Genomic DNA, 11232 nt, shown 5'->3' with positions numbered 1-11232 from the left:
CCCGGGTCCCATCAGCACCCACCCGCCGCAAGGGTCCCCACACCCTGGGCTGCCCCGTGGCTGGAGCCAGGAACCTCGTGGGGCCCCTGGGGATCCGCGACATCAAAGGCTGCGGGATGACGCTGCTGCCGCCCAAAATATCCCCCAGAGCCGATAGTGGAAAAGTTGATGTTTAGACCCGGGGGTGGGGGGGAGAAAAAACCCCGGGGGCCCCCGCTGTCCGTGCCAAGGTAAAAACACAGCCTGGCGTGGCGAAATAAAATAAAGAAATGCGAGAAAAAACGACTGGAAAGGAACACAGCCCGAAATAACCCTCCGAGCATCTCCCGCCTGCCGGGAGTTATCTGCCTGCTAAATTCTGCACACGCACAGGGCGTGAAAATAGCCTGTTTTCCTGCGGTAGCGAGTCAGGAATATAGATAATGACATTCTTATAAGTCACCTCTGTTACTCAGCTTTTCCTGCGCGCCGGTGACCGCCGGGCACCTCGGGCAGCCGCGACCCCCGGGCGGGCAGGGGCACCCCGGGCGCGGGGCGGGCGCCCGGCTGCAGGGTGCAGACCTCCCCGGCTTGTACAAATACGCCCGGGCGCTGGAAATAGCTGCTGTCGCAGCGCCGGGGCCGGCGCAGGGACAGGGACAGGGACAGGGACAGGGACAGGGACAGGGCGGTCCCGCCCCACGCCAGCCCGTCACATCTGGGAAGCCGGGTAACAGCTGGATGGCGGCCGCAAGCCGGGCCTGCTGCGGGCTGGGCCCCCCCGGCAGGGCTGGGGCGCGGGGGGGCTCTACCCAGGGGTGCAGAAGGACAGGACAGTGCCCAGAGGTGCGGGACAGAAGGACAGGACAGTGCCCAAAGTTTCAGGACAGAAGGACAGGATGGCACACACAGAAGTACAGGACAGAGGGACAGGGTTGTTTCCAGAGGTGCAGGACAGAGGGACAGGACAGTGCCCAGAGGTGCAGGACAGAGGGACAGAGCCGTGCCCAGAGGTGCAGGACAGAGGGACAGGACAGTGCCCAGAGGTGCAGGACAGAGGGACAGAGCCATACCCAGAGGTGCAGGACAGAGGGACAGGACAGTGCCTAGAGGTGCAGGACAGAGGGACAGAGCCATACCCAGAGGTGCAGGACAGAGGGACAGGATGGCACACACAGAAGTGCAGGACAGAGGGACAGGGTCATTTCCAGAGGTGCAGGACAGAAGGACAGGACAGTGCCCAGGGGTGCGGGACAGACGGACAGAGCCATGCCCAGCTGCACGGGCTGGCCGGTGGCACCAGCCCACCTGTGGGACCGTCCCCATCCCATGCCCCGTGAGGCATCGCCAGCGGCGCAGCCCCGTCCCGGCTCCCCTCGCCTCCGGTCGGCGTGGGCCCGCGTCCCGCCAGCGCCCGGCTTGTCCGGCCGCCCCCCCCGGCCGCCGCATTCCTCCGGCGCGGGGCCAGCGCGCCCAGCAACCGTGGCAGGGCTGGCCTCTAATCCCCGGGCATGCCAGCCCCGGGGGGACCGTCGCCGTCACCCACTCCCCGATAGGTGACCAATGCCCGAGACGAACAATTAGGGACAAAGCCGGAGCCGCCGGGGGCTAACGCCGGCCTTCACGGGTGCCTTGTGCGGCATTCGGCGAGTTTAATGAATTGTCCATCACTCCTTTCAGCTCCGCTCGCCCGGGCTGGATTAATCTGAGAAGCCGCAGTGGGGAAGGAGCCGCTAAGCCTGTATTTATTACTCTGCCATTGTAACTAATTGAGGTAATTATCTGTGACTCCAACCCCGCGCAACAATGCCGCATTCACCGCACCCCCTTCCCACCGGTTCCTCCGCGCGGCCTGGGCGAGCTGGCACCGTGGCCTGCACCGCATGGCCACCGTGCCCAGGGACTGGGCGGCCACCGTGCTGCGGGGACACGGTTGGCACGGTGGGCGCAGGCGGGACGCGGCTGTCCAGGGACGTGGCGTGGCTGGCACCGCGTGGCCGCGGTGTGCCTGGCACCGCATGTGTGCAGGAGCCACCGCTCCGTGGGGACACGGCCAGCGCTGCCGGCACACGTGGGTCGTGGCATGGCCAGTGCCAGCTGCACACGTGGGTCTTGGTTCTCTGGGGACACGGCTGTCACTGCCACACGCATGACCATGGCTCTCTGGGGACACGGCTGGCACCGGCACATGTGTGACCATGGCTCTCTGGGGACACGGCTGTCACTGACACACGCATGACCATGGCTCTCTGGGGACACGGCTGTCACCAGCACACGCATGACCATGGCTCTCTGGGGACACGGCTGGCACCGGCACATGTGTGACCACGGCTCTTTGGGGACACCACCAGCACCGCTGACACACGTGGGTCATGGCTCTCTGGGGACACCGGCACCCGCGTGGCCGTGTCCATCCCCGGGTCCTGGCTGGGACCCGCAGGGGCAGCGCGATGCGCAGGGCAGGGTCCCCCCCGCGTCCCCGCCGCGCGCGGGGCGGGACCCCCGGTGCCCCCCGGTGCCCCCCGGTCACCGGCTGCCCGGCGACATCTGGCGGCCACGGGCGGGACCGCGCCCCGGTCCGGGGGCACCGGTACCGGGCGGGACCCCCCCGGTCCCACGCGTGGGCATCCCCGCGTCTGCGCTCCCCGCCGCCCCGCGGGGACCCCGGGCCGGCCCGGGGCTGCGGCGGGTTTTGGGGGGCGGCGGGAGGCGGGGGGGCGGGGGGGGCGGGGGGCGGCGCTGGCGCCAGCGCAGCCCGAATTAGAAGGTGATTTTCTCGGCGGGGAGCGGGAGGGGTTTGGGCAGGAGCTGAGCCCACGGAAAGGGCCGCGCCGCCTTCCCCCGCGTCTGGGACACCCCGGGCCACGCCGGGCAGCGTGCCCGACCGTGCCGGGCTGTGCCAAGCCATGCAGTGCCGCACCGAGCTGATACGGGCTGTGCCAAGCCATGCCAGGCTATGCCGAGCTGTGCCAGGCTGTGCCGTGCCATGCTGAGCTGTTCTGGGCTGTGCCAAGCCGTGCTGAGCTGTTCTGGGCTATTCCAGGCTTTGCCGAGCTGTGCCGGGCTGCGCTGTGCCGTGCCGAGCTGTGGCTGGCTGAGCCGAACTGCACCAGGCTGTGCCAACCCGTGCTGAGCCCTGCCAAGCTGTGCCGAGCCATGCCAGGTCATACCAAGATGTGCCAGGCAGCACTGAGCCCTGCCAAGCAGCGCCAAGCTGTTCCGAGCTGTGCCAAACTGCACTGAGCTGTGCTGTGCCATGCCAGGCTGCGCCAGACCATGCCGTGCCATGCCAGACCATGCTGTGCCGTGCCAGGCAATGCCGTGCCATGCCAGACCATGCTGTGCCGTGCCAGACCATGCCGTGCCGTGCCAGGCAATGCCGTGCCATGCCAGACCATGCTGTGCCATGCCAGACCATGCTGTGCCGTGCCAGACCATGCCGTGCCATGCCAGACCATGCCGTGCCGTGCCAGGCAATGCCGTGCCATGCCAGACCATGCTGTGCCATGCCAGACCATGCTGTGCCGTGCCAGACCATGCCGTGCCATGCCAGACCATGCTGTGCCGTGCCAGGCAATGCCGAGCGGTGCCAGGCCCCGGGGCAGCCGCGGCAGGACCGCAGCCATGCCGTGGTGGGCTGAGGTCGCCGGCGCGGCTCGGGTCAGGCCCGGGCGCAGGACCCTGGTGCTGTGCCGGGCACCCGAGGCCGCGCAGTGGGACGGGGGATGCGTGGGGTGACGTGGCCGTGGGGCTGCCCCGCGAGCGACCCCCCCCGGGGTGCGGGAGGCCCTGGACGCCTGTGTCCCCCGCTGCGCCGGCTGCCCCGCGCCGTGACCTCCCGGCCGGTGTCACCGGGATAATGACAGGGTCGCGCAGGGGGGCGGGGGAGGAGCCGGTTTTAAATAACGTGCAAATTGGACACGTTATTTGTGCGGTTTCCTCTGGCCGTGGGGATCCTCCCCCCCCCCGCAGCGTGACTAAGAGGTGGCGGCCGTCGGGGGGGACGGTCCCCCCCGATGACTCACCCGGGGTCCCCCCCCGGCCGTGACGTGGGGCTGGTGGCCACGGGCCAGCCCTGCTGCGCTCACCTACTCATTAGGGGGGACCCGGGGGGAGGGGGGGGCTGGCGCGTCCCACCCGCGCCGTGACGCGCTGCGGTGCCCGTTGGGATGCCCGGGGCCTCCAACTGACCCCGGGAGTGCGGGGGGCGTCCGGACACCCGGGTCCTCGCTGGGGTGTCGGGGGGCAGAGCCAGGGGTGCAGGGGAGGGTGGGGGGGCCGGGCCCCCCCTGACCGCGCACACACAAGGGGCGGAGGCGGCACGGGGATCCCGCAGCCTTTATTGGGGTCAGCCCGCAGGAACCGCAGCCCCCGAGCCCCGCCCCCCGAGGGCCACACCCTGCCAAGCCCCGCCCCACCTGGACCACACCCCACCAAGCCCCACCCCGAGGGCACCACACCCCGCCAAGCCCCGCGCCTCAGGCCCGGGGGGGGCTGGCGGCCCCCGGGGGGCCCCCGGTGCTCTCCAGGCTGCTGCTGCTGCTGCTGTAGGCGCGGGCGTCGCGGCAGTGCCGCCACCGGGACCCCCCCGCGCCCCCCTCGGCCTCCGAGTCGGAGTCGGGCGCCGTGTGGCGCCGGATGCGGGACACGGCCTCGCGCAGCGCCTGGGCGTACAGCACCGGCCGCCGCGGGGGGGGCCGGCCCCGGGGACCCCCACAGCCACCCGGGCTCCGCCAGGGACTGGGGGGGCTGCCGGGGGGCTCCCGGGGGGGTGAGGGTGCCGCTGGGGGGGTGGCAGCCCCGGGGGCCACAGGGGGGCTGCCTGGGGGGGCGGTGGGTGCTGGGGACCCCCCGGTGTAGCGGACCTGCTGCCGCTGGGGGGGGGGGACGTACTGGGCCCGGACCACCACGCGGGTGGCATCAATGAGGACGTGCCCCCCCGACCCCCGCCGCCCCCTGCCGCGCCCCAGGACCCGCTCCCGGCCGGCCGCCGCCCGGGGCAACGTCTGGCTGTGCCGGGGGGTGCCGGGCCCCCCCGGGGCCGGCTGCATCCCGCGGGGCCGCCGGTGCCCGGCCTCGGTGGCCGCCCGGGGCAGCGTGTGGCTCCAGCCCCCCGGCACAGCCCCGCGGGCCCGGGGTGCCGGCGGGGGGCTGCGCGGTCCCCGGGGGGGCCAGAGCTGCAGGGTGCGGTGGGGAGCGTCATAGGCGGGGGGCGAGACGTAGGGGGGTGGCCCCCCACGGCGAGTGTGGGCGACCTGCACCCGCTGCATGTGGGCCTCGTAGCTGGGGGGGCCCAGCCTCCCCCCCGGCAGCGGGGGACGGGGCGCACACGGCGGGTGCCGGCCCCGGGGTGCACTGCGCCCCGTCTCCTCGGGCTGTCCCGGGGGGCAGCGGGTGGGGGGTGCCCGGGGCCGGGTCTCGCGCCCCGGGGGGGGCTTGGTGGCGAAGTCCTGCAGGCGGCAGGGGGGAGCGGGGGGCGCCGGGGGCCAGGGGGGGGCCAGCTCCGCCACGAAGCGCTTCTCCAGGTACCTGCAAGATAGAGAGGGGGGCGTGAGGGGCGCGAGGGCTCGGGGGGGCCGCCCGGGCAGGGGCCGGGGTGCGGGACGGACCCCCCCACCCTGCCTGTCCCCACTTACGCGTACTCCCCGGCGATGCGGCGGTAGGTCCAGGGGGGCACGGGTCGGCACCCCGCGGCCATGCCGGCGGCCGGGCTGCAACACGCCACCGTGTCGATCTCCACCAGCAGCAGCTTGGTCCGCTCGCAGATCCGCAGGCGCCCCGCGCCCCGCTCCGGACCACCCAGCATGGCCCCGGGGGGCCGGGGGGTCCCCGCAGCCGCACGCTCGCCGGAGCCTCGGCGGAGCCACGCACCCACCCGCACACGCACGCAGCCACCGCCGCACGTGCGCCCCCAGAGACCCCCGCGCCCTGGCCGGTGGCACGGCCAGGCCGGTGGCCACGGGGCACGGTGCCCCCCCCAGCCCCGGCAGCCCGGCACACCGCGGGGACCCCGCCGGCCGTCCCGGGGGTGCCCCCCCCCCGGGATCCCTTCCCCCCCCTGCGACAAAGCGAGGCGATGCCGGGTTTGGCACCGAGCGCTGCAGCCCACGCGGGCTCCGAGCGGAGCTTAGCAACCCTCCGGCGGCGGCATGGCAACGGCAACGGCACCGGCACCGGCACCAGCCCCCAGTACAGCACCGGGCCCCCCCAGGTCCCCCCCAGCCCCACGGGCACCCGCCCCGGCTCTCACCTCGCACCGCTGCGCCGGAGCCTGTGCCGGACCCCAGCGCTGGCGGGAGCAGGCGGTGGCAGGGGCCACGTCTCGGCCTCCCCCCTGGCCGGGAATGTGCCGCGCTCAGCACGGCCGGGCCTCGCGCCTCCCCCGAGCGGCACCGGCAGCGAGCCCAGGCGTCCGGGCTGCCACCGACCCCCGCCAGCACCCCACGGGGACCCCAGCATCCTGCCCCCCCCAGTGCTGCCCTCCGGCCTCCCCCAGCCCCTGCCCCGACACCCCCCGCCGACCGCGGTCACCACCGGGAGGGTCCCCGTGTCCCACTGGGTCCCCATCCCTGTCCCGTTCCCAATCCCGGCCTTTTAGAAAAGCCACAGGCGGAACAAACAGGGATTTAGGGTCTGGGTGAGCTCAGCAGATTCCCCCAGTCCCGCACGGGGGGGGCAAACCCCCTCTCTGGGCACCCCCTCCCTCAGCACCGGCGGCCGGTGCCCCCCGAGCGCCCCGTGGCGAGGCCGGGTTTGTGCCAGGTCTGTGTTTATTCGCGGTTTCTCTCCACACACGAAGCGGTGGTGGGCGCTGACGTGGCCCGGCGGGGAGCGCGGCCGGGGTGGGGGGTCCGGGGGGGCGCAGGGGGGCAGCCCCGGGCCGGACGGAGCTGAACGAGGGCGATTAAAACCAAACTCGGTGAAACCCCGTCTGGGCGGCGTGGGGTGAGGGGAACGAGGGTCCGCACCGGGAACGGCCCTGACCTGGAGGTGGCTGAACCTGGCCCTGCACCCCGGGGGGGTCGGGGGCTGCCCCCAGCACCCCGCCACCCGGCCGACACGGCCTCGGGGCGCAGGGTGCGGCGCGGGGGGAGCCGCGGGCTCTCCCCGCCCGGGGAAGGGCTGGGGCGGCGTGGGGCTGCCCCACGGCTGGAGGTTATTGCTGGACGCTGCTGGTGAGTGGGGTCCCCGCCCCGGGCGTCCCCACCAGCCCGGGGGGGGCACGGCGTGGCAGGAGAGGGAGGGTGGGGGCACCGGGAGGGGCTGAATCCCCCCCCCCAACCGCCTCAGGGGCCCTGCAGGAGGACCAGGGCTTGCAGGATGTCCGAGAGAGAGACGATCCCCTTGACCACGTCGCTCTCGTCCACCACCACCAGCCGGTGAACCTAGGGGGGGGGACAGGGAGGGGCTGAGGCCGGCGCGGGGACCCCGGCGCCCCCCTGCCCGTCACCGGCGCCCCGGGGGACGGGTTACCTCGGCCTCTACCAGGCGGTTGATGATGGTTTCCAGCGTCTCGTGCTTGTAACACTTGAGGACGCCCTCGAAGTAGTGGGAGCGGTGCTGCAGCGCCCGCGTCACCGTCACGTCCAGGTTGTTGTAGGTCTTCTCGGCTGCCAGGTTCTGGGGCAGGGAGAGGCGTTGGGGACACAGTTGGACCCCACGGGACCCCCAGCACCCCGCAGTCCCCCCTCTCAGCCCAGGCTTTGCCCCCTCCCCACCTCTGCAGCCCTCCCGGTACTCACAATAACATCGAATTTGGAGTAGATATCCACCACCCGCCCTAGGGAGGGAGGGAAAGGGCTGTGAGAGGTGCCCGTGGTGCCGGGTTTCCACACAGCCGGTCCCCGGCACACCGGGGGGACGTGGACCCCCAGCCGGTGGTTTGGGGAGAGCCGGCACACGCTGTGCCCCGCGCCGGGCCCCGTCCTTACCCGAATCATCGACGACCGGCAGAGCGGACACGCGGTGCTGCACGAAGATGCCCAGTGCCACGTAGATGGGGGTGCTGGTGCGCACCACGGCGATGTTGCTGTAGGTGCCGATCTGCAGCTCCTCCAACGTCTTGGCCATGAACTCGGGCTTTGGGACCTCCGCTATCTGCAGGGGACGGGGAGGGGGACAGTGCTGACGCTGGCTCGGCCTGCCGTGCCCCAGGCCCCGCGGTGCTGCCGGCTCCGGCCGCCCCCGGCTCGTGGGGGGCCTGGGCCGTGGTCCTAGGAGTGAAAGCAGAGAGCGCTGGGTGCGGAGCGGGGTTTGGGGGACCCCCGGGCAGGCAGGGGTGGCGGAGACGGGCTGCGGGATCCATGGAGCAGCCTGGGGGTCTCCCAGCACCCGCAACACGCCGTGTGGCACTGAAGCTGCGCCCACCCCAGCGCCCCGGAGCCGGCGGTACCTGGCACAGCCCGGGCCGAGCTCGTCTCCCCCCACGGGGCAGGGACGGGACTTACAAAGAGTTTGAGGAACTTGAGGATGCGTTTGTGGGTGAGGATGTAGAGCGTGTTCCCCGAGTCGGGGTCGATGACGGGCAAACGGTGGATCTTGTTCCGGATCAGGGAGGAGACGGCGTCAAAGAGGCTGCGGGGCAGAAAGGAGAGGGGGAATCGGGGCTCGCCCGGACCCCAGCCTCGCACCCAAGGGCGCCGCCGCCAGCCGTGCCCCCCTCCCCGCAGCTCGGGGGTACCTGGCGTTGGGGGAGATGCAGACCAGCGGCTTGAAGGAGTCTTGTAGGTAGAGCTCTGCAGGGAGAGGAGACACTGAGGGGGCGGGCAGGCGGGGTGCAGAGCTGTGGGGCTCCGGGTGCCCCAGGCAGGTCCTGGGAGGGCGGGAGGCAGCCGGCAGCGATCCCTCTCACCTCTCCATGTCTCTATTTTGTGCTCCTCCAGCTCATAAATCTGCACCTGGGCGCAAGGAGAGAAACCAGGATCAACCGTGGCCGCGCGTGGGGCAGGCAGAGGCCAGACCCCGGCTCCCCGCGGGGACGAGCTCTGCGCCCACGCTCCGGTCCTTACCATGGGCGACTTGTAGTAGCGGTGCAGGATGTTGATGAAGTCGGTGATGGTCAGCATGCCTGAGGGGACGGGCAGGGTGAGCGGGGTCCCGCCAGCCCCCTGCCACCCCCCGGGACCCCCCGTCCAGCTCGCTCACCCACGAAGCTTTGCTTCTTGCTGTCCCACAGCGGGGCAGCCCGCACGCCGTTGGTGACCAGCGCAAAGAAAGCCTTCTTCACCTGCGGCCGGGGACACGGGGGACGTCACGGGAGGGATGGGGCACCCCGTGGGGGAGTGGGAACCCCCCGGCAACCCACATCCCTCCACCCCGGTGCGCAAGACCTTTATGTGGTGGGTGAACAGCCCTGAGACCGGCCCCCAGCCCCAAATCTGCCTCCTGGTCCCAGTCAAGCCCCCAGGCTCCAGCCCGGTCCCCGTCCTGCAGCCCCCAGCCCCAAACCTGCCCCCCAGCCCCGGCCCACCTGCAGGGAAGTGTCGAAGACGACCAGTTTGGAGCTGGTGGGGATCAGGTCGTAGCAGCGGTGGGACTTCATGAAGGTGGCGTAGGCGCCGCGGTGGGGCTCCCCTGGGGACGGGCAGCGTGAGGCGCCTGCCAGCAGCGAGGAGATGCCCCAGACCCCGGGGCACCTCAAAATCCAGGGCACCCCAAATCTCGGAGCACCCCAAACCCTGGGGCACCCACCCCAGGGCCACAGGGCACCCCAACCCTGGGGCACCCCGGACCCCGGGACACCCCAGACCTCGGGACACCCACCCCAGGGCCACAGGGCAGCCTAAACCCCGGGGTCCCCCACCCCGGGACACCCACCCCGGGGCCCCGGGACCCCCCAGGCCCCAGGACAGGGACCCCCAAGGCTGTCGCAGACCCCGGGACACCCGAACCTACGCGGCACCTCCCGAGCCCGGGACCCCCCAGTATCACCTTCCAGCTCCGGGGGGCTCAGCTCCGCCGGGCTCTCTGCGGCCGGACCGGGACTGGGACCGGGGCCGGGATCCTGCGGACAGACACGGGTCGGGCCGGGCCGCGGCCCCAGATCCCTCCCGGTCCCGGTTCCCCCCCGGCCCCCTCCAGGTCCTCCCTCCCGGCCCCCGGCCCCGCTGTCACCCCCCACCTCCATGGCCCCCGGTCCGTCCCGCCACTGCCACCGCCACCCCACTTCCGCCCGGCGCCTGGCACCGACTTCCGCCAGCACTTCCCGCGTGACCGGAAGCGCCCGGCCCGCGTGACTCATGACCGCAGGATGACCTTTCCCCTCCCGCCGGGTCACGGCGGCCCGTGGAGTTGGGGGGGACACGACATGGGGTCCCCGGGGGGCGGGGGGGGCGACACCTCGGGGTCCCCGGGGGGCACATAGGGAGGGGGGCACCACGTGGGAGACCCCACCCTGGGGGGGCAGAGCTCCCCCCGAGAGATCAGGGTGGGGGGACACGGGGCGGGGGGGGACACGGGGCGGGGGGGGACACGGGGCGGGGGGGGACACGGGGCGGGGGGGGACCCCAGCGCCAAGCCAGGACCCCGCAGTCCTCGGTTAAACCCGCTGGGAGGGGCGGCCCCGCCCCCGGGCCCCCCCGGCCCCCCGGCGCCCCCCAGCCCCCCGCCCCCCGCCCAGGGAGGAGGCAGGCGGCCTGGCTTCTCACGCGCTTTATTTTAAAATAACATCCAGTGGTTTCGGTATTGGTAAAAACGGGATTTCTACACGCCCCGGCTATGTACAGCTCTGAAAGTTAAATTTCTCGTATATTTTCTGTTAAAACTTTCTCATCCCCCACCCCCACTCTCGCTTTTTTGTCTTTTTTTTTTTTTTTTCCTCCTTTTCTTTTTTTTTTTTTTTTTTTCTTCTTTTTCTAAAACTTTTTTTTTTTACCTTAAACCTTTTTGCAGCTTTGACGAGTTGCGGAAGCAGCTTTAAAGATCGTCCCGGCCCTGCCCGGCCCCCCCTGCGCCGGCCCTGCCACACCGGGGCGGGGGGGGACACCGACCCCCTTCAGCCCCCCCTCTCCCCCAGCCCCCAGGGGGCCAGACCCCCCCCCGGGGGGCAGGAGGGTCCCCCCCACGCCGTGCGTTTGTGCGTTAAGAGATCCCGGCTCCCCCCGAGCACCCCGGTGGGGTCCCCCCCAGGTTTGGGGGGGCAGGCGGTGGCCCCGGGGGGGGGGGGGCGGGGAGGGGGTACAGGGCTGGGCGGGGGGGGCCCGGGGTGTAATGCCCACTCGCTGCTTCGCTCTCCGAGGCCCCCCCCACCACCTC

General features: G+C 71.8%; 1 protein-coding gene across 5 annotated transcripts; it reads right to left on the bottom strand.

The window, feature by feature from the left end:
• Positions 1–6558: 6558 nt before the first annotated feature.
• PRKAG1 (protein kinase AMP-activated non-catalytic subunit gamma 1) lies at positions 6559–10355 on the bottom strand. Of its 5 annotated transcripts, none has more exons than XM_075133709.1 (12): positions 10100–10201; positions 9910–9982; positions 9449–9552; positions 9124–9205; positions 8988–9046; positions 8831–8876; positions 8660–8714; positions 8427–8553; positions 7911–8076; positions 7722–7759; positions 7453–7599; positions 6732–7364 (listed from the first exon to the last, which is right to left on the bottom strand). In XM_075133709.1, exons 1-12 carry the CDS (start codon positions 10103–10105, stop codon positions 7266–7268), a joined length of 1002 nt encoding a protein of 333 aa, XP_074989810.1. In that variant the 5' UTR covers positions 10106–10201; the 3' UTR covers positions 6732–7265. The 5 variants fall into 5 exon arrangements, with proteins under 5 accessions (XP_074989806.1, XP_074989807.1, XP_074989805.1 ...); XM_075133708.1 differs by having other exon boundaries at positions 7022–7364; positions 9874–9982; XM_075133705.1 differs by lacking the exon at positions 7722–7759 and having other exon boundaries at positions 6559–7364; positions 9874–9982; positions 10100–10202.
• Between the last annotated feature and the right edge of the window lie 877 nt (positions 10356–11232).

This window comes from Calonectris borealis, chromosome 30 (genome assembly GCF_964195595.1).
Source record: "Calonectris borealis chromosome 30, bCalBor7.hap1.2, whole genome shotgun sequence".
In the NCBI taxonomy this organism is placed as follows: domain Eukaryota; kingdom Metazoa; phylum Chordata; class Aves; order Procellariiformes; family Procellariidae; genus Calonectris; species Calonectris borealis.
The sequence above is the reverse complement of the archived record's forward strand: the minus strand, read 5'-3'. Positions and strand labels throughout refer to the sequence as shown.

Bases quoted from the DNA above. Each gene is read 5' to 3' on its own strand.
- PRKAG1 (XM_075133704.1), bottom strand. From the start codon at position 10,340: ATGTGCCCCCCGGGGACCCCGAGGTGTCGCCCCCCCCGCCCCCCGGGG. The intron at 8,715-8,830 runs GTGAGAGGGATC...CTCTCCCTGCAG, and splicing joins CAAAATAGAGACATGGAGAG to AGCTCTACCTACAAGACTCC. The intron at 7,365-7,452 runs GTAACCCGTCCC...CCCCCCCCCTAG, and splicing joins ACCGCCTGGTAGAGGCCGAG to GTTCACCGGCTGGTGGTGGT.